This window comes from Cnephaeus nilssonii (assembly GCF_951640355.1).
Source record: "Cnephaeus nilssonii genome assembly, chromosome: 3".
Lineage (NCBI taxonomy): Eukaryota > Metazoa > Chordata > Mammalia > Chiroptera > Vespertilionidae > Cnephaeus > Cnephaeus nilssonii.
The window spans coordinates 4,688,238-4,710,796 of NC_137074.1; the positions used below are offsets into that span (position 1 = coordinate 4,688,238).

The 22,559-nt window shown below is 51.5% G+C and overlaps 1 protein-coding gene across 3 annotated transcripts in view; it reads right to left on the reverse strand.

The window, feature by feature from the left end:
• Positions 1–22,559, reverse strand: part of ERG (ETS transcription factor ERG) — a 221,736-nt gene that overhangs the window by 136,987 nt on the left and 62,190 nt on the right. For all 3 annotated transcript variants that reach the window (XM_079766584.1, XM_079766583.1, XM_079766580.1), the window contains exons 2-3: positions 18,236–18,337; positions 16,301–16,388 (exon numbers count right to left, since the gene is read on the reverse strand). In XM_079766584.1, coding sequence (XP_079622710.1) covers positions 16,301–16,339 — 39 coding nt within the window. In that variant the 5' untranslated portion in view covers positions 16,340–16,388; positions 18,236–18,337. The remainder of the gene's footprint in view (positions 1–16,300; positions 16,389–18,235; positions 18,338–22,559) is intronic.

Here is a 22,559-nt window from a genome sequence, read left to right on the forward strand (position 1 = left end):
GGGAAGTGGGCATGTTCTGGGTCCCCACGGCTCAGCCCACAGCCTTCCTGGAGGAAAGTTAAAAGAAGCGTCTGGAACTAAACACGACACTCCCACTGTGGTCTTGCCCAGGCACAAGGGCGATAGGATTTTACGCTTCCTTTCCCAGGGTATCCTGTTCTCACACACACACACCCCAGAGACCAGCCAACCAGGATGACAAGGATTCAATGAGGTACACGGCGCACGCGGGATGGGACCCGACGAGGGTAAAAACCCTGACGGACATTCCGCCCCATAACCACAGCCTTCTCGCCCTCCACCCTGCCCTGCTCTCACCCTTTCTGAACCGCCCTGCCTCCTTGTTCAGGCCCCCTTCCTGGACCAGTCTCTATTTTCACAGATCCTTTATCAACTCATGGTTTCACTTGCCTCATTATCCTCTTACTCTACCCTGAAATCTCTCATCTCCTTACTAACCAGAAGGCTGGGCAACCCCCTCCCTCAGTCCTTTTCCCTTTTCCCAGCCCCAGAAACGAAGCTTCGCTGGAGAAACCATACGACTCTATTGGTGGGATCTGCCACAAACCCCATGATTTTTAAAACGCATTTGGAAGTTACTCCCACTCTTTAACTTTATTTATTTCTAATTCACTTCCTATGGAATATCCAACACAGCTATTGGAAACCTTCTCTTTTCCTGCCTCTTGTCCCAAACCTACTCTCACGTCACTCCCCGAGGATGGATGATTGTACCTTTTATTTTGTGGAGAAAAGTAAACCCACAAAATATAAGCCCTTTCGATGTGAGCCTTTCACTCCCAAGAATTCTCACTAGCTTCACCCTTTGCTCTTGACTCTGAGCTGTGCCTTTCCAAACGTAACCGCTCCATCTGAGCCCTGGACACAGGCCCTGCCAAAGTCTCCCAGCACGCTGCCCCACCCACTGTCCTTTCCGTCTTGTGCCTCCCATGTTTCTTTCTGCAATGGGCAGGTCCCCTGTGCAAGAGAAACGTCTTCTGTCCTAGAACAAACAATCCAAAACATCTCTTGACTCCACTTCAGCCAGCATTCAATACCTCACTTTTTTTCTTAAGTCAGTAAAAGCTCACTGAGCCAGTACAGCACCACAATTCTTCGAAACTAAGACAAATAGAATGGAGTGCTGTCCTCTGCCACCATACTTCTCCAAAGAACAGTCAACACACCTTGTCGTTTTCCCACTCTCTCTTAGTTACCTGCAAGAAGTCCACTGGAAGAACATTCATGTTGTGACCACACCCAGGGCCAGAGTGACCACACCCACGCCAGCGACACGCTCCCTGATGGGTGATCGTCACCTTCCAGCTCCACACTGTCTCCTGGGCCCCAGCCCACTTCCTGCCAAACATCTCTACTCAACTCTTCCAAGCCAAAGGTCAGGAACCAAATTCTCCAAGCTGCTCCTCCCTTCTCTTTCCCATCCAACTCCATCCTCCTCTTCCTCATGAATCTTCTTATTCCTAGAAATGGCTCCCTGGTCTCCCAGGCCTCCAGGTCCAGCCTTCAGGCACCTTTAACTCCTCCCTTGCCCTCTTCACCCTGTCAGCTTTCAAGGAGTCTTCTCTGCATACAGCCCCTTCGTGACACCTCCCTACTCCATCTTCCATGCCCACACCTTGTCCTTTGTCTATAAATTCATCTTCATTTTACCCCAGATTTGAGTGGCCACCCCCCGCCTTAACATCCTATAGTTATTATGATTTTTTCTCCTGTTGCCACAGTTACTAAGAGCAGAAGCTTTTGTGCTGTGCCTGACCTTCCCCTACTCACACAGAAGGGCTCCAGTTACAGGGACCTTGTTCTGTCCCTCTTCCTGTCCACCACAGAGCCATGCACACTACGCAGTAAGGACTGTCCTGTGATTCCTTCAGTCCCACTGAGAAGAAGAATGGTGTCTATTCCAAGTATTTCTAGTGCCCGGTTGAATGAATCCGCGATGGCTTATTTCTTGTATGTGGGTGGTCTGGTGACGGGGTTCTCAACCCAGCTGACAACCATTAAGAACAATATTCCTCTTTCAGGCCCAGGAGGTGATTTGCCTGTCTGCAGGCACCCTGCCTGCCTGTGGAATTGCTTCTTGTAATTTCCTTTGAGCTCCCAGGGTGTTGGAAGAAGGCGTCTAAGAAATGAGTCACAGGGAATTTCCCATCGCCGCTGGCCTAGTCTGCCCTGGACAACTTCTGAGTCAGTTCACAGGGTGACATGAAAAATATGGATTTTCAGCCACCTCTGGACCTCAAATGTCCTGATTTCGCATTGTTACCCAGCTCCCCATCTTTGCGGCTATGGGTTTATTCTTGCCAAAATATTTGGAGTCAGGTTAGTGATGGAAGAGGCTGCATGCGGCGCGGCCCAAGATATGCGTGGCTGACAACCAATACAAGTTTGACTGTGTATGATATTCGTAACCATCCATCAGCTCACTAGAACGAAGAGGGTAGTAAGCATATCCCCATAAGACAGAAGGGAACACTGCCTCCAAGTGGGAAAGATGCCATATTAGGCACCTGGAAGAGAGTCCCTACAGTAAACAGAAGAAAAGCAAAGGTGAGATCTCCACCATTACAGAGGGCAGAAACCTACAACTACACACGTCTCTCTGTCTATGAGAGCTCAGGCTCCCCTAGCAATATGCACCTTTGTGATTTGCTATCAAGAATGTAACACACACACACAGTAATGCACAATAGAGTGACTGCTGGGGATTGTTTGTTTGCACTTAGGACTTCTTAAATGTACTAGCATAGCAGGACAATGTCCTGGGAGATGAGTCTGCTGGGGTTCTTGTTTCAGCATTAAGAAGGGTTCAGTAATCTGGAGAAAGGCTGTGTGTAACTGAAGTAAGAATCCAGAGACGAAAGATAATTTTGAAAGGCAATGGGGGTCAGAGGAGCCTGGCTGAAGAAACCAGGTTCTCCTTGTCTCTCAGGACCCCTTGCTTTTTATTAACACAATTTTTCCTAAGGCAGGGTGGAGATATACACTTCAAAGGCCAGGTTAGTCTACAGATTCCATGGTCAGATTGGGGAATAGCCTACGGCTGTTCAGGTGTTTGGCCAGTAGGAGGCAATAACATGTAGATTAAGATGCCCGGAGCTGTCTGGCAGCAAACAATCATTCTTTTCAGGTTTGGGGAAATGCCTTTAGCCATTCCAGCAGGCTATAACATATGTGACTCAGCCCTTGTTGAGTCCCCAAGTTCCATCAATCTTTTGATGAAACTCTTGCAATTATGACATGCTGGAATTGGCTTCCAGCATGAGTCTTTCAAAACAGATGCTTGTTTATATGCATATATTTATTTTTATAAATACATTATGTGCATTTATTTCCAGAGAAAAGGTATGAGCAGTGCTATGAACCCGAGTGCCTCTGTTCACACAGTGTTGTGGCCTGGGCTTCTCAATCTTTAATGTGGAGAAAGACTGCATTTGTTGCTTCATGGGGGGAAGGGAGGAGGATGGCAAGCCCAGGGCAGTGAGACTGAGGGGACGAGGCTGGGGACCAGGGGGCAATGGAGGTGATGCATCACCACTGGCTCCATAACCAGCCCTAATAAGAATGAACAAAATGAGAAATGCGAGACTGTCTCTATTTTTAGTTGTTAGTATTTGTAGACCTGAAAACTTTATTTAAAGCCAAGGGAATTATTCCCGTATTGAATTTCAATAGTGCAATATGCTGTTTTAGAATAAAATCCAAAGGCCCAGGACATACGCTCCATGAACTTATCTAGTCTCCACCGGGTTTCACTCTGACGGGCTCCTCCAGGCTGAAGCTAGAAGGGGGTCAGGAAGACTGTGTCAGGCTGGAAGGAGGCACCCCAGGCTTCCGGCCACACTGGGGTTTAGGGATCTGTGAGCATCAGTGACCAAAGACATAGCAGCTTGAGGAAAAGCTAATGTGTCTAAAACATGGTCCAATGTTTAACAACTTAGAAGGGCTGGGACTTTAACCAAAGAGAACAACAGAGTGATCATTTAGGTGTAAAAGCCCTTGACCATGCAGATTACACCCTAACCCCCTGGGAGAACATGCCTCGGGGACAAGCCCCCTGCACCCTCAGGAGACTCTCAGCATGTTCTAAGCATGTCTGTGGGGGCCTCCCAACACCCTGACACCGTCTTCCTGTGCTATGACAATGGGTGCCCCACCCCTGCGTGCTCCCCTTTCTTCTTTGCTCCTAACGACACAGAATGAGCGGAGACTGGGACACAGACAGAGATGTGCCTTGCGCATCAACAAGTGAACAAAACTTTTTAACATCATGTATGACTGGGAACTATTTTATTATTCGGAGTTGGCAACTGGCTTCTTAGACTTCATTGTACCATTTTCTTCTTTTTTTCTCTGAACTGTGGGAGGACGTTAAGCTCCAGAGTTTTGGTCAAAGATTGTTGGCCGAAGCCCTCCTTCTTAAAAGAAGTACCAGCCTGGCCGGTGCGACTCAGTGGTTGACTGTCCACCTATGAACCAGGAGGTCACGGTTCGATTCCCAGGCAGGACACATGCCGAGGTTGTGGGCTCCATCCCCAGTGTGGGGTGTGTAGGAGGCAGCTGATTAATGATTCTCTCTCATCATTGAGTTTCTATTACTCTCCCTCTCCCTTCCTCCCTGAAAAAATAAAATTTAAAAATAAAAGACGTACCAGACTCTGGGGTAGGAGGACAGGCTTAAGGATGCCCCAAAGCTGGCCTGGTGACCTCAGCCCTTCATTGATTTCGAGGGTACAGGGGAGGAAGGGAGGACAGGAGGAGGCGTGAGCAGGTAAGGTGGGGAGGGGGTAGACCACACCCTTCTCTCCGCACTGAGGTTCCTTGGCTGGCACAGGTCAGAACCCAGGAGGCAAGAAGCCTTAAGCTGAATAGGAGACTGGAGCTTGTTCTAAGAATTAGCTGGACTTCTCAATACCTGAAACTAAATGTGTGCACGAGTGACAATAAGCAACCATAAAACCTGTGCATGGACCCAAGACACCTCCCGAGAGGGACTGTGTTCCTCCGACAGCGGGGAGGGCAGCGGGGAGGCCATGGACAAGGGTCCCTGTGCCCTCTCCTGAGCCCAGCTCACCCGTGACAAGGTCACGTACACGTGCTGAGCACGACTATTCATAGTGGTTACAGTTTTAAATGTTATTCTTCAAGAAGGAGTAAGTCATAAACCCTTCTACCTACGTCCCACTGGGCGTTCTATTTTTCCAAAGGCATTCGAACACTTCTCCCAAAGGCAAAGCTCACCGAGTGGGCCCCTAAGAGCGAGCCTTGCATCCCTGCCCATCCTCCCAGCGTCAACAGGAAGCGAGGAAGGACAAGGCAGCGCGGTGTTTGACGCGGGCACAGCGTCCGCGCACTGGACCAGGCCTTCCTTGGCCATTGCTTTCCTTTCCATCATGTCAACACAGCAAGTGGCTTTCCGTGAGCCAGAGGAAGAAGAGAAGAAACCCCCATCTCTCCTCACCCCACACACAGGTGACACTGCGCATTGCGGGAAGCGGAAACAATTCCAACGAATAAACCCGGAACAGCAGGCACACTGACAAGAAATGAAGTCAGGGAGCCAATATTTTAGACCGTTTGACTATCAACCCAGAGGACGGTGTGAAATGTATATGCCTGTCATCGAGACGAAGGGACACACAAAACATAATGTTAAATTAGTGACTACGCAATCAGAACATCAAGAAAAGATGGAAGAGCTAAGGGAGGGGAGAGAGATGGAGATTCCACCTGCAGGGTCCCACTGGCCCTCCGAGATCCCGCTGGCCATCCGAGATCCCCCTGGCCCTCCGAGATCCCGCTGGCCCTCCAAGATCCCGCTGGCCCTCCGAGATCCCGCTGGCCCTCTGAGATCCCGCTGGCCCTCCGAGATCCCGTTGGCCCTCCGAGATCCCGCTGGCCCTCCGAGATCCCGCTGGCCCTCCGAGATCCCCCTGGCCATCCGAGATCCCCCTGGCCCTCCAAGATCCCGCTGGCCCTCCGAGATCCCGCTGGCCCTCCGAGATCCCCCTGGCCATCCGAGATCCCCCTGGCCCTCCAAGATCCCGCTGGCCCTCCGAGATCCCCCTGGCCCTCCGAGATCCCCCTGGCCCTCCGAGATCCCCCTGGCCATCCGAGATCCCGCTGGCCCTCCGAGATCCCGCTGGCCCTCCGAGATCCCCCTGGCCCTCCGAGATCCCCCTGGCCCTCCGAGATCCCGCTGGCCCTCCGAGATCCCCCTGGCCCTCCGAGATCCCGCTGGCCCTCCGAGATCCCCCTGGCCCTCCGAGATCCCCCTGGCCCTCCGAGACCCCGCTGGCCCTCCGAGATCCCGCTGGCCCTCCGAGATCCCGCTGGCCCTCCGAGACCCCGCTGGCCCTCCGAGACCCCGCTGGCCATCCGAGATCCCCCTGGCCACCCGAGATCCCGCTGGCCCTCCGAGATCCCGCTGGCCCTCTGAGATTCCGCTGGCCATCCGAGATCCCCCTGGCCATCCGAGATCCCCCTGGCCCTCCGAGATCCCCTTGGCCATCTGAGATCCCCCTGGCCCTCCAAGATCCCGCTGGCCATCTGAGATCCCCTGGCCACCCGAGATCCCCCTGGCCATCCGAGATCCCCCTGGCCACCCGAGATCCCCCTGGCCACCCGAGATCCCCCTGGCCACCCGAGATCCCCCTGGCCATCCGAGATCCCCCTGGCCATCTGAGATCCCCCTGGCCACCCGAGATCCCACTGGCCACCCGAGAAGGCTCCTGGCGGAAGGACAGGAGCGGGAGCCCACAGCCAGAGAACCTGGCCCAGCACTGAGGCCGCAGACCCGCCCAGGAGGTCCAGGCACAGCCCGGAGTGGAGACATCAGGGGCCGCACAAGGGACCCATGGAAGCGTCCTCCCCCAATTCTTTTTCCTGGTCCCCAAATTCCGAGGTCTGGTAGAAGTAGAAGGCTGGGGCGGGGGCGGGGCAGGAACATGACTGGAGAGGCTACGGGTGGCCCTTGAGAGGGGACCGCTCTGCTTCTAGCATAGAACTTGGCAGGAAACCCATCCCCTCGCCCATTTCGTTCAAGCCCTAAAGGTCACAGGGGCACCACCCAGGCGCAGGCAGTGTGAGGGCCCAAACACCGACACAAGTGCTGGGGGCAAAGGCCGATGCAGGACGAAGGAGATTTGAGTGCTGAGAGCTGGTCTCTGACTAGTCGATAAAGACTTAACCCACAGCCCTAAGAGAGATTCAAGGTCCACCTTCAATAACACAAGAGGCAGATAACACAACAAATAGAGTAAAACATTGTTTATCCAGAGGTCTGCGCCTAAGAAACATCCCAACGATAGAATGAGTAGGGTTTCTTAAATAACCGTCCATTTTCGTTCAGGATCCCAGCTTTCCATCATGGCGCACTTGATAATGGCAAAGCCGTGGACAGCGAAGTGCCCGGCCCAGGACTCCAGACCAGAGGCTACACTCGGGTCGGGACACTCCAATGTCATGAGCAAAGGGCATTTCTGCTAAGGAGAAGACAGCCCTGCAAATGGTTAACCCCCCCCGAACCCCCATAAAGAAAAAGGATGGAGTAACAATATCAAGCAAATGATGATCCTGCTGCATTCTGGGAGGAGCTGGCTCCATCCCGTTCTCTTTTTAAAATATTTTTATTGATTTCAGAGAAGAAGGGAGAGGGAGAGGGAGAGGAACATCAATGATGAGAGACAAATCATTGATCGGCTGCCTCCTGCACACTCCCTACTGGGGATGGAGCCCACAGCCCGGGCATGTGCCCTGACCGGGAATCGAACCGGTCAAAGGCCGACGCTCTATCCACTGAGCCAAACCGGCCAGGGCTCCATCCCGCTCTTGCTTCGGCAACCGGAGGTGTGCCCCTCAGATGCCCCTTCAAGAAAGCCCAGCATCCGCCTGCACAGCCTCCAGCGGCTCGGCGCCGGCTCTGCCTCACCCCGACACCCGGCCATACTGAACACAGGGGCGTGGGGAGAGACCGACCCCTCTCCCAGCGCTGGACCCTCCAAGCCAATCCCTGCTCCAGGGGTCCCGGCGGGTTGGTCAAACTGTCCGGTCTGTACCCAGCCGGGGGCTCTCTCTCCCCAGTCCTGCTTTCCCCTCATTTTATCGTCGCCCACAGGCGCCCCCCTACACCCTCTCCAATAAACTTCTTGCATTCCTAATTCTCTCAGCATCTGCTTCCCAGGGACCCCAACACAACGCTCCTGAGACCAATATGAGTGCCAAGTTTCGTCCCGTGCCCCGACGTGAAGACCGACCCTGGAAAATACAATTTCCTATCCCTCCAATGACCCACGGTGCTACTCGGCCACTTCTAAGGCAGCCAGCCAGCATCCTAACGCCCAGTCTTCATGAGTGATCCGATGGCGAAAACACTGTTCTTGTCACAGTGACACAAAACGCTAGAGAACATGTTACTTCCACATTTTCAGGTAAAGCTAAAAACGTATGTGATGCCGAAAGAACAGCAGACACTTAGTAAACCCCACAGTTGATTTATACCATGAATTAACATCAATCCAGAGGTTTTCTAAGACATCTATTTTCAGTGCTGGAAAAAGCGTTTAAAAAGAAAAAGGAACTGTGAACGCATAATGCTGAGCGCCATGAATCAGACAGAGAAAGACAAATAGTGTATAATCTCACTTAAATGTGGAGCCTAAAAACCAAGCTGGCAGAAACAGAGTGGACTGGGTGGGCGGGGGCGGGGCACAGGGAGAGTCCGCTCGAGGGCACACACTTCCCGAGACGAGAGGAGTGAGTCCTGGGCTGCGCTGTGCAGCAGGGACTAGAAGGACGAGGGGGCGCGGGCAGGTTTCCCACGTGGCCGTCAGGGTTGGCTGCCCTGCAGTGAACAATGCCGTACGCCGTAGGCGCAAGTTGCTAAAAAGAGTACATTTTCCATGTTTTCACCACAGAAAATAAACTGATAAGGTGAGGCGATGGAGATGTTAACTAACCCAATTGTGGCAATCACTTCCCAAAACATCCGTGTGTCAAAATATGTAACCGCACACTTACACCGTGTGAAATACCAATCACATCTCAACAAACCTCGGGGAAAACAACAACAAAAAACAAACCTTTGTGTCCTTTTTACTAATTCATAGCCACATTTTTGCACCAGGTAAGTCTTAGGTCACATAAGATGTGTTCGTTTTCATTTCGGGTTTTTAGGAATCAAGTCACGGGCCTCTTTGAGTCTTTTGATTGGCTCTGTGTGGATTTTCCATTCCTAAAGACTCAGAAATAAGAACAGCAGTGCATGGCTTCAGTTATTCAGAAGATAAAATAGTCTCTTTGGGTCTGTGTTCCTTCCTGATGTCTTTGTTCATGGCTAACGTTGTCTATTAGCAACCCTAACCTCGCCCTAAACCCTCAACCCAAACCCTAACCTCAATGCTTCCTCCAGGTCACCTCCCCAGACAGCCAAACAGAAAACTGCCGCTCCCTCTAGTCCCAGCTGTAGGTTCTGCAACGCGCAATGAAACCGGTCAATTTACACAACCTTCCCTTCACACAATAAATGAAAAGTAAGTATTTGAATTGGGAGCTTTTTCAAACAACATACGCCATGAAAAAAACTTGACTTGCTTTTTACATTTATGTTAAGCACAAACTTTGGATTGGTGACGATCCATCTTAACGACAAAGGTTTTCAACATTGCCCCCTTTTAAACGTGGATTTTAAAACAAAGGACAGAGAGTCGCATGGTTAGAGTTACATGTTTTGTCAGCCCCAAGCTCAGCTGGCTCACGAGCACCACTATCGTAAAAGTTTATGGGACTAATTTGGAGGTCCATATAAACGGGTGTTATTGTTTATTTTTGGATATCGATAATAGCAGCATATTAGCAGTAAACATGCCATGCAAATGAACAGTGCTTTCCAGAAAATCCACCAAGAATCGTTCAAACATTAAGAGCCCTGCTTCGGTTAAATTTGTTTACTTTTTCTAAAGTACATGCTCAGAAGTAACGTGGACTCTCAATTAAGCAAAACACAACCGGGATTTTAATTTAACCCCGGAATTTGATCTTTAAAATTAAAAAAAAAAAAACTTTCTCTGCTATTTACAGTTCCTGCTCTGGAGAAATCCCAACATCTGGCCGCCAGAGTCGGCGGAGCCCAGCGCGTGGAGACACATGTGCGAGTTCATGCCTTGCGAACCCGCGGTTCCTGAGGGTAACACGCGGTGATGCCTCCCCCTCATCTCTTCCTCCTCAGAAACCCCGAGCGCTGTCTGCTCGGTGCACCCAGAGTAAGAAGCACATGTCACATGTCACAACCCGGTAACACACACACACACGCACGAAAGCAAGTCTCCCCAAGTAGTAGGCGTCCATTCCACATGGGATGCACCCGGGTCATTTCCACTCTCTCCCGCCCCACGCCTCCGCCTTTGGTTCACGTTGGCCTTGACCCCCTCCCACAGTGGGCCGTGACCCGCAGTGTGAAAGCCGTGGCTTTACGGCCTCGCTAGGGACTGGCCTCCAGGGCAGCAGCCCAGGGCCCTGGGAGCGCAGGTCTGCGGCCGCCCCTCCCCAGGGGACCCGCTGGCCTGACGGGTGGGAAGACTTGCTCTAGGAGGAGGATCTGAGGGAGTGTCCATCATCTGAGCTGAACTCAGACCACAATGAGCCCCGAAAAGGATGCCTGTTCAGAGAAGCTCGGCCATTCATGCCCCTCACTTGAAGTGGCAACGCGCTTTCTGGCAGGAGACTCAGGGGCAAATGAACACTTCTTTTCAGTTTCACCAACTGCATCCAACGGGGTTTCCATCACCAGCCCAGGGTTCCGGCCTGGGACCCCCGGGCCTGGGTGCGGTGGGGTCGCGGGTCCGTGAGGGGGCTAGGTTGGCTGCAGGAGGTCTGTGAGCATGTATGAGAGTGTGTGCACGCTTATTCTGGAGAGAAAGTACATGAATTCGTCAGGGGTTTTTAAACAGTTACCTGTTTCAAAAAAGTCAAGATGAGCTATCAAGCTATGACAAGACAGAGAGGACGCGCCTGCGCACATGGCCGATGCCAGAGGCCGGGCTGAGAAGGCTACCTGCTGCCCGATCCCAAGTCCATGACATCGGGGAGGGCGAGGCTGCGGAGCTGGAGAAGATCCGTGGTTGCCAGGGGCTGGGGAGGGGCGGGAGGAATGCGTGGTTGGAGCCCAGAGGATGTTCGGGGCAGGGCAACCGCTCCGTGTGAGACATACATGCCGTTATACATTAATCTGAACCCACAGAATGCACAGCACAAAGCTGAGCCCTATGGTAACCACGGAGTCTGGGTGATGCTGACGTGTCAACACAGGTTCACCGACTATTAGCAGATCGACCGCCTGGTGCGATGTTGCTCATGGCGGGGGCTGTGGTGTGTGCGTGGGAACAGGGGGCATATGGGAGCTGCGCACTTTTCCGCTCGTTTTTGCCGTGAACTTCAAACTGCTCTAAAAAATAAACCATATACATATACATGTACTTATACATATACATATACACATACACATACACATACATATACATATACATGTATATGTATGTGTATATGGTTAGAGGTTAGGGTTAGGGTTAGAGGTTAGGGTCAGGGTTAGGGTTAGGGCTAGGGCTAGGGTTATGGCTAGGGTTAGGGTTAAGGTTTGGGTTTGGGTTAGGGCTAGGGTTAGGGTTAGGGTTAATGTTAGAGGTATATGTATACTTATACATATACATGTACATGTACATATACATGTACACGTAAGAGTTAGGGTACAGTTCCCTTGAGAACACTTCTGTGTTGCAAATTCATGGTGTGATTACAATCATACCTAGAAAGGAGGAGAGAAATGTGCAAAGACATGGAAGCACGGAACAGACTGATGAACCTCGGAGGACAGGGGGCGAGATCCACCAAAGAACATATATGCATCTATGTATAACCCACGGACACAGACAACAGTGCGGTGAAGGCAGCGTGGGCATGGGAGCAGGCGGGGAGGGTCGCGGGGGAGAGGGGAAATGGGGACAGCTATAATATTTCCAACAACAAAGGTGTGTGGCTCCGTTGGCTGCTGGCTTGATTTCCAGTCGACACATGCCCTGGTTAGCGGTTACTGGCTCAATCCCCAGAATGGGGCAGGCAGGAGGCAGCCAACCAATGTTTCAGTCTCACATCGATGTTTCTCTCCCTCTCTCTCTCTCTCCCTCTCTCCCTTCTTCTCTCTCAAAAAAAATCAATAACAAATCGTTTTTTAAAAACTATTATTATTCATTCTCTAAGCAAGGTCTACAGAGACACCTCAGGCACTGGTTAAAATGCAGTTCCCTGAGTCCACCCCAAACTTACCGAAGACGCTTTGGGGGAACCCAAGAATCTGCATTCTTGAGCCGCAACGCAGGCTGTTTGAGAGCCACCTCTGGACGGAAGGCCCGGCGGTTTTCCAGGCCAACCGCACACAACTTACAGCCTTTCTCCCGGGAAGCGACAAGTCACCTCCGGCCCCAGCCTGCACCTCCTGGGAAAGCTGGTGCCTCCCTGAACACCAGCATCTCTGAACATTAACGAGGGGTCACCAGTGCGGGAGGCCGTGCAGCAGGCCCGGGGAGCAGGCATTGAACCTCGATGCAGGCGCCCGGAGCACAGCCCGAGGGACGCGGGAAGTGGGCGAGAGGGACAGAGAGTGGAGCCCAGCTCCCACACAGCCCACGGGCACCTCTGTGGGCAGGCCGCCCGGCGCCAGAAGCCTCTCCTATTCTGTCGTACCAAATACCTTGATATTTTCAGACAATACTCTTATTCTGATGATAAAAATCACACGCACGCCTTGTAGCGCTGTTTTTGAGTTTGCTCTTCTCTGCGTGGCAGCTCCCAACTGCCCGAGCCGCCAAGCGTGCAGGGGTGTGCACCCCGCTGGAAGCTGATCAAAGCTGAGCTATTAAGGAAGAATTAGGCCGCGAATCCAAGGCTACGTCATCTTCACAGCGCACAGACTTTGGGGGGAAACGCCGGTCTCTGGTTCCTGCTGAGTATATCCTCAAAGGATAAACTTTCTAACTTCCTGCGGAGCAAAGTGACTATAAATCAGATCTGCAAACGCGTGCAAAATGCCTGCTGCTCAACGGCCTTTTGTCAGCCAGGTAGGAGTGGGGAGCGGGGAGCAGGGAGCAGAGAGCAGGCCTAGGCCAGGAAGGGCCAGGAGCATGGCCGAGCCCCTCACCCGGATCAGGCCGGCACCTCCCCGGAGCTGGGTGGGCATCTGCGTTGTGTGCTCTGTGCTCCCGCTCACCCACTGGACTCTCAGGCCTCCTGGTGACCTTGCACTTCACGTCGGCTGCTTCTTAAAACCCTTTCAAACCCTTCCTTCTATGAAACGCAAGCAGCATTTTCGTCTAACACCTTTTACAGCCAGAAATACTCCGCGTCACTTCCAGAGCGGCAGCTACAGGATCACGGGGGGAAGGAGCTCGGCCGTTGACTTCTTGGGAAGTCCTGACCCTGTCGCTGTCAAGTTCTTTCCAGAACATTCCCTCTTCTTCCTTCTCCCCCTCGACTGCGATTACCTAAGAGGAGGCTAACGACACGCATTAGTAATATCACCCGCTATTATGCAATTGCTCTAACGTTTCATATTTGTTCTGGCAGAAAAGCACGATGGTAAATTATGCAGAATACATTTCCCTCATGCAAAAGGTTCCTCCCCCGCATCGGCCGGCGGACAGGCGTGCGAAGGACACACCACCTTTGTGGCTGCCCCCCACCCCCACTGCCCTCGCCGCACACCTGCACGGTTAGGTCACCGCTGTGGGGAACTGAAGTCCTTTTCAGGAGAAATGAGCCGAAGGCAAAGTCGTCCACTATTTACATTAACAGGCAAGTGGGCCATTCGAGCGCTATTTGTAAGATTCCCTCCCGCGAGTACAAGCCGCCTCCTCCACCGGCCAGGAACTTCTCAGCACAGAACAGTCTCCTGAGAGACTCCCCAAATCAGGGAGCTTAGTATTTTTATTTTTTATTTTTTTGTTAATCCTCACCCGAGTCCATTTTTTTCCCACTGATTTTTAGGGAGAGTAGAAGAGAGAGGGAAAAACAGAGAGAAACATTGTTATGAGAGAAACACATTGATTGGTTGCCTCCTGCATGAGCCCTGACCAGGGCCCTGGGCTGGGAGGAGCCTGCAACCGAATCGGGGAGGTGCCCTTGACCGGATTCGAACCCGGGACCCTTTGGTCCACAGGCTGAAGCTCTATCCATTGAGCCAAACTGGCTAGGGCCCCAAATCAGAGATTTTAAGGAACTACAGAAAGGCGGTCTATTTTCCTAGCGTGGTTGTCAAAGACACCAATTTCATAGACCTAAAACAAAACAAAAAAAAGTCCAGGAATGATTATTTAAATTCCCACAGGCAGAGTTGGATAGATTCACAAAGAAAACCAACACCTTTAATTCTCTCTAACCAGAACCATCATCAGCTGTTAGCAACTGCAGCTCTCACCTGCCAGCTCGCCTTCAAAACACACATAAGCAACCTGAGTTGAATTTTATTTTTTACAAACTCTCAAGGTGATCATTTTTCAAAATTATCCTTCACTTATTTATGCTAACCAATCCGATGATGGTGTGATGGAGCGGAACGGAAACACGGCCCATTCCTGAGGTCAGATCCGGGACGATCCCCGTAAACACGTGGCGAGAGGCCATGATTCTCAGATTTGTCCAAGGCTGTCTGCACTTCATGGATTCCCTTCTAAACACCTGCACTAGTTTCCCACTGACTTCGCCTGTTCCTTCCGGTTGATTAGGAACAAAATGCCAATCACAGTGGATTTCGGTTATTGACCCGCCTCCACTGAACTGTAGAAGATATTTCTCATATCACCTTCCCAGGAGCTCTCATCTGCATCTGGCAGCTTCATGGTCAACAGAGTCTTTAAAAAAAAAAAAAAAAAAAAAGGCTTTTCTGCGCACGCGCGCCCCCCCCCAACCCCCAATCTGTGTGTAACATGGACACTTACCAGGTAAGTTCCAGATATTTCGGAAGAAAGCTTAACACCCACAAGAGATTTCCCACTTGCACCTTGGTAGACAGAACTGCCATGCCCCCATAAAATGTCACACAGAAATCACATTGCAGCGTCCCTCTCTACCCCTGCTTAAAACTTAGAATCCTCAACGCTCCGCAACGCCCCCTATTTCTGAAGTTTCATCAACACCCGTAAAACCCAAAGGATGAACTGGCGCTCTTATTACTTCCAATTCCATTTCCCAAGAAATCACACGGGTAAGGGTGTATGTTACACATGCTCCCAGTCCGTCACACTCCCAAATATATCATCTTTAAAATGTGTGTATGTGATATTTTGGAAGGCATTGTATATGTTAGTCCAAAAAAAAAAAAGATTTTAAATTTTTCAATACCATAAGCTTTCCTTTCCATGATAAACCACTTTGCATTTTCAGTCAATGTTTTAGGCAAAGAACATAAATGAGTACAAGTTAGCAGGCCCCTCGGGGAGAGGGATCAGGTGGAGAACATGAAGACCTGGCCCCGCCGGGGAGGGTGTGGCCAGTGGAGCCCGCTGAGCTGAGCAGCACCAGGGAGACAGCCTCCCTGGGGAACGGGGCTCCGGCCCCCACTTTCCCACAGCAGGTACTCGGCTCAAGTCTATTAGACCCATCGCCTCATTTCCTCGCCGTGCCTCTCCCCGCGTGTGCGTGTGCGTGTGCGTGTGGGACTGAAATGAGTGGGGCAGCTTCCTCCCAGGGACCTGCCTCTGCACATGCCTCGCTTCCTTCCTCTCTCGCCTCCAGGGCCGCGGGGAAACGCTGTCGGTGGGTGAGCGCCGGGGCAGGTGCGGCGGGGCGAGCTGCTGAGGGTCCCTGTGCCCACGCAGAACAACGTCTGCACACGGAGACCCACGTGTCGCCCACTGGTCTCCTCCCGGAGGACCCAGGCAGTGCCGTCAGAAGATGGGGATGTTCCCTGCACTCACTCAGAGGTCCGCGACCTTCCGCAAAGGGCCGGGCTGGATGCTCTCAGCTCAGCGGGCTGCGTGGGCTGCGACAGCCCCCCGGACAGCGTGGACACGCGTGACCAGGCCGTGGTCCAGGAAAACTGTCACTATGAACAATGAAATCTGCATGTCCTATCATTTACCTGTGTAATGAAATATGTTCTTCCCTGGATTTCTTTCAACCATTTCTAAAGGTGAACACCCCTGTCTTAGCGGGGGACCGCAGCACACGCTGAGTGTGGGCAGGCGCCGTGAAGACCCCGCCGGGAGGAGGCCGCGGCCTCCTGGGCAGGGGCACCTACCTGGATATGAGCTGCTGGGTCCGGGACAGTCTGAACCATGTCCCTCAGGAGGCCAGCTCCTTCACCGTCCGCGCAGCCCCGGAGACAGCTGGGAGGCAGAGGGATAGAGCCGCAATGAGCAACCATGATTCTGGGTTTTCGTTTCTCAAAGGACTAAACAGCATGAAGCGATGGTAAAAAGTAATAGTAACAACAATAACAACCCCGCTCTGCAGGAAGCACGTGCCCAGAGGTCTGCCCGGTGCACGAAGCGACTGGAGACCCCACTTCCTTCTTTCCGGAACATCACCCACCTTCATCCCCAGTGAAACCCCGTGTGACAAGCCCCCCAAAACCCACGTCACATGCAGTTCCTACACGCCATTGTCCGTGGGCAGCATCTATGAATGATGCTTTAAAGGAAGAAGTGAGATAAAAAATGAGACATAGTCTCTCATATTGAGCACGTTGGACTTTGGAAGTTCCCACCAACACCGGGGCCATCTACACATCTTCCTAAGCTCCGGGCCTGTCCCCACACAGGCTCCAGGGAGTCCTGCCGAGATGATGGCAGACTTTGAGCCCTGGGCATCATGTCACTACCGACAACTTTCCTGGTCTTTTCTTGGAAAGCATGCAATTCCCTCACATCTCTCCAAGTCCTTTCAGGGGATAATATCTGCTTTAAAAATGCAACAAGAATGGAGCGCTGTCTTGAAATTGCATTGGTTTGCCGTTGTGATAACCCATGCTTGCGGCGCACCAATGAGAGAGGCTAAGGGAGGAGGGGCCTGGGCGTCTTGGCTCAGGAATCCTCGGAATCCCCAAGATTGCCTCTTCAGGAGAGCAGCAGGCCTCCCAGGAAATCGCCCTCCTCTGCGAGGGTCGTCCAGCCTCAGAGACCCATCCTCCGGGCTGCACGCCCCACGCTCAGAACAGATGTTCTTTCCATACGTTTCGGCTTCTCTCCGGGACAGCTCACTCCACACAAGTCCTCCCCACGCACATGCCGGTGCTCACACTGCAGGCTGAGCGCGTCCCCGCCCTCAGCTCACAGGGGATTTACAGCCGCCTTTGATCCCGAGAACACTGTGGAAGGCTGTTCCGGGCGAGCCCAGGCCCCAAAGAACCAGAGGCCTCCCCTTCCGCCTCTGGGAATGAGCTAAGGGGCATGTTTCACGTATAAAACACTAAAATCAGCCCCACTGGCGTGGCTCAGGAGTTGAGCGTCAACCTATGAACCAGGAGGTCACGGTTCGATTCCGGGTCAGGGCACATGCCCAGGCTGTGGGCTCCATCCCCAGTGTGGGGCATGCAGGAGGCAGCTGATCAGTGATTCTCTCTCATCATTGATGTTCTCTCTCTCTCCCCCTATCCCTTCCTCTCTGAAGTCAATAAAAATATATTTTTTAAAAATAAAATTCTGAAATCTTCCACCCTTATTTTTTTTTTTTTTTGGCATAGTTAATAAATGCAGAGGCTCCTTCTTTGAGTGTGCCTCCTGAAAGGAGGTTTCCATTGAATGCAGGTAAAATTACTAAAAAAGAACTTCAAACCCAATTTAGTAATAGGGCGGAAATTGCAAATATCATAAAAGCCCAGGTCTGTACACACCGCCCTCAGCCTTCCGGTTCTTCTGGGAGGAGTGGAAGAGGACAGAAGATGCTGGGGAAGGAGGGGCTGTGTTGACTACAATCCTTACAACGCGGGAATTTACAAAACTCTGCCGTGTGGAGGCGGGAGGGAGCAGGAGGGCTGGGCGAGGGGCATCGGATTTGGGAGGGAGACTCAATGGGATCAACATAATCCTTCCAACTACACCAACCGGTCCAAGGAGAGGTCTTTGTAGGTTTGGGGCCACCAACATCAAATATGAAAGACACAAAATGTTTACATAGTCGCATTTTCCTTCAACCGTAACTAGGACGGGTAGGCTTGCCCGGGTCTTTATTTTACCTTCAATTGCCCTGGGCTCCACCATCTTCTCTCTCTCTGAGGCATTTGTCTTGCTTGTGGTCAACGCGGCTTTTCTTGGGTCTTCGAAGATCTTGGAACAGCCTAAAAGAGAATGCAAATACATTAAACCTTGGGGATTGTCTTTATGGATGTTTTGTTTTTTTCCAAATATTAACACCAAGTATCAACTAGACGTTTAGTGACAAAACCTATTCCTTAAACATTTTTTAAACTGTCCTAAAAGGGGAATGAAGTTAAAATCCTTCCCTTAAAGAGGGGGCTGAGGGGGGCGACACGCCTCTGAGGGAAGCTCCGCATCGTGAAGCAAAAACTAGGACGGAAGCAGAGGCCCCGCCCGGACTGGCGTCCTGAGGCACACGTATACTTTTGCAAAGAAAATATTTTGAAAAGGTTTTCCTTGCCGTACAGGCCCAGCTTCGGTAATAATGGTTTTCCCAGATCATTCAGCGCTTGTCTCTGCTCAAAAGAGAGAGGAACGGGTTTAGTAACCATCCCCGAGCCTGTACTTAAGCAATTGTTTCGGTCCCAGGAAAGGAGCAATCCGTTTAATCCGTGGATGCGAGGAGGACCCGTACGTTTTCACAGATCAGAACAGCCCCAGACTGAAAAGAAAGAAAATAAATCTTTCCGAGAATAGGCCTGTCGGCGCAGCTCTGCGACCCAATCTCTTTTTCTGGAGAGATGAGAATTTCTGTGTTTATGCAACGCTCCAAGTAAAATACCCAATCCCAAAACATTTCACTTCACAGAATCCTCACAACACGACAAATTGCAAATGGCAACTGTTTGGGTTGAAAATATTTTCAAATTAGAAAATGTCTCAAGTATTGCATCAAATTCAATATTTGCCATGGGCAATAGCACAGTTATTTATAAATGGACCCGCGGACAGCTGACCCTCCCACTCCACCTGAAGGCTTTGAGCCCGTGAATAGAGACATTTAATCCGAATTGCCCAACTGTCACCGCAAAGCGTTTATTATGACATGGAAAACACAGATTCTTGTGAACAAAAATTAGGGTACAGAACCATGGTTATAGTCTGATTCCATATTGTAAAAATAAAAATAGATGATGTAAGCTAGGAGGGCAGATAGGAGGAGGAGGAGTGCGTGAAAACCATCTTTGGGTTTCCAGTGTGAATTATGGGAGACTCTTATTTTCTTCAGTAGAGTTTTGGGTACTTTCCAAAATTTAAGAACCAAGAATACTCATCTTGATAGTCAGAAAAAAACTAAGCAATAGTCGAGATATGGAAACAACCTGTCTATCAACAGATAAATGGTTAAATAAAATATACAGACATATATATGCAATGGAATAGTATCTACACTAATAAAAGATGCAAATTGACTGTACCTTCATGATGCCCCGCCAGCCAATCAGGCGTGAGTATGCAAATTAACCCAACAAAGATGGCGGGTTGATTTGCATACACAGGCACCGAGCAGCCAGGGGCATTCCGCACCGCCCCAGCTGCTCTGGGCCTCTGGGCAGCATGGGAAGGTGGAAAAGCGGCTCCGGGTGGAGCGAAGGCAGAAAGGCAGAGCAAATGCGGTGCCGGCAGCCAAGGGAAGGAAGGCCCATTCTTGCACGAATCTTCGTGCATCGGGCCTCTAGTTTAGCCATAAAAAGGAATGAACTCGTGCTGTTAGCAATCACATGGATGGACCTTGAGGGCATTATGCTAAGTGAATAAGTTGGACAAAGATAAATACCATATGATCGTATTTACATGTGGAATCTAAGAAAAAATAAAACGAAGTGAAAAACCTTATAGATACAGAGAACCTTATAGCCGGTGGTGGGAGTAGGAGGGTGAGTGAAATGGGTGAGGGGGTCAGGAGTGCGGATTTCCAGGTGTAAAATGAGGAAGTCCTCGGGGGGGGGGGTGTGACGTGCAGCATTGTGACTACAGTTAATGACACGAGATTGCGTATTTGAAAGTGGTTAAGAGAGTAGATTCTAAAAGTTCTCATCCAAGAAAGAAATAGTGTAGGTGTGGTGATGGATGGTCCCTAAACTTACTGTGGTGCTCACTTAGCAATATACGCAAATATCAAATCATTATATCGCACGCCTGACACCAATATACAGCAGTCCTCTAAGCCGTGGTTTCCCTTCCCCAGGTTTCAGTGACCCACGGTCAGCCACAGTCAAAAATATGAAGTGGAAAATTCCAGAAATAAACAATGCAGAAGTTCAAAATCACTCGCCATTCTGAGTATCCTGGTGAAGTCTCCTGCCCTCCAGCGCCATCCTACCCAGGGTGTGAATCATGCCTCTGTCCAGCTATATCCGCTCCCCACCCCTTACTCACTAGTATACAGTATTCTGGGTTCTCAGATCAGTTACCAGAGAGAGAGAGAGAGAGAGCGGGGGGGGGGGGGGGGAGAGGGAGAGAGAGAGGGAGAGGGAGAGGGAGAGGGAGAGGGAGAGGGAGAGGGAGAGGGAGAGGGAGAGGGAGAGAGAGGGACCACATTCACATAACTTTTTTTCTTTCTTTTTTTTTTCCCTTTGTTTTTCTTTTGCAAACCCTTGTGTTGAGGGCTGACTGCCCATAGGTCACAGTGAGGGAGCTGCTCTACTATGTAGGAACCCCCGATCCAGAAGCAGGTCATCTACAAATGGTTTAGCACCCGGTTCCCCAGGAAATGTGGGTTGCGTGACAGGCAAGGGGGCGGCCCTCTTTCTGGCCACATCACTTTCATTACTGTATATGGTCATCACTGTTCTATTCTCTCATTAGCTACTAGGAGCCCAGCGCGCGAAATCGCGCAGCTCCGCGCACCCACGCCGGTCTTTGGTCAGTACGGCGTTAGGCCACAGGCCTTTTATAATATATAGTTGTTGAGCTCTTACTATATAAATTAAACTTATCACAGGAAGCTAGCGATAGGAAAACACATGGTAAATATAAGTTTCAGTCCTATCCATGGTTTTAGACATCTATTTAGCCCAGTGGATAATGGGGGAGGGGGGCTACTATAATGTTGAATGTCGATTATACATCCATAAAAGTAGAAAAGACTAGCCAGGCGGTGTGGCTCAGTGGTTGAGCATCGACCTATGAACCAGGTCATGGTTCAATTGCTGGTCAGGGCACATGCCCAGGTTGCAGGCTCAATCCCCCGTGGGAGGCGTGCAGGAGGCAGCTGATCCATGATTCTCTCTCATCATTGATGTTTCTATCTCTCCCTCTCTCTTCCTCTCTGAAATCAATAAAAATATTATTTAAAAATAGAGAAGTCTAAGTCACGATCACTGCATATCCCACAGTGTCAGTGTTTTCCTTACAGTGAGGTGTGGCCTGCAGACCCCGCCTCAAGGAGCAGCGCTGGCCTCCTGGCTCCAGGAGCGGTGCCCGGAGGAGAGGGGCGAGAACGGAGAGCTGGCCCGCTTCGCCTGGCTGCACGGAGCTCGAGTGAATGAAGTGTCCCCAGATGCCTTCTCTGTGATTCCAACGCCAATACTGATGACCGCTCAGCAAAATGCTTTCCGTGGACGAGGGGTGTCAATGGCTTTGCGTTTCCAATTGCCGCAAAGGGAAGAGGAGTTTTCCCGGCCGGGGCGAAGGTTTCCCGCCCAATGTCATCCTACAGTGCGTTTCTGCACTGCACCCTCTGCGAGGCCAACAAACCATCTCCCATGTGAGTGCGGTGTCGGGCTGGATGTAAAGACGGGGAGAGCCCAGAGAAGACTGGATGAAATGTGTGCAATAGGCCCTTTAAATTAGCGTTATTCGTATCCCATGTACCCAGAGGGCACTTCTCTGACGACGTAAATGATCCACAGCACAGCTGAGGGGCCACACAGGGTCCAAACAGATGTCCCGGAGCCCAGGGAGAGAAGCCTGCCAGCCGAGGCACGCCACAGGGCGTGAGCCACAGCTGCCCGCGCAGAGCACAGAGGCCCACAAGGATGCTACCCGGAGTCAAGAACCCCAAGAAAGGCAGCCGTGCGGGAACACTAGTGTAAGAGCCAACTGCTCAGCCCAGCCCAGCAGCCTTGGTCCCAAAGACAGCGAGGGTGGGAAAGCCAGGTGACCTGTGAGGACCCCCAGCCCCGCCACAGCGAAGGCTGCCACCATCCTAACCACCACCACCACCAGCACCACTCCAACCACCACCCCAACCACCACCACCACCTCCACCACCACCACCTCCACCTCCACCACCACCACCTCCACCACCTCCACCAAATCCACCACCACCACCTCCACCACCACCACCACCACCACCACTCCAACCACCACCCCAACCACCACCACCATCACCACCACCTCCACCTCCACCACCTCCAC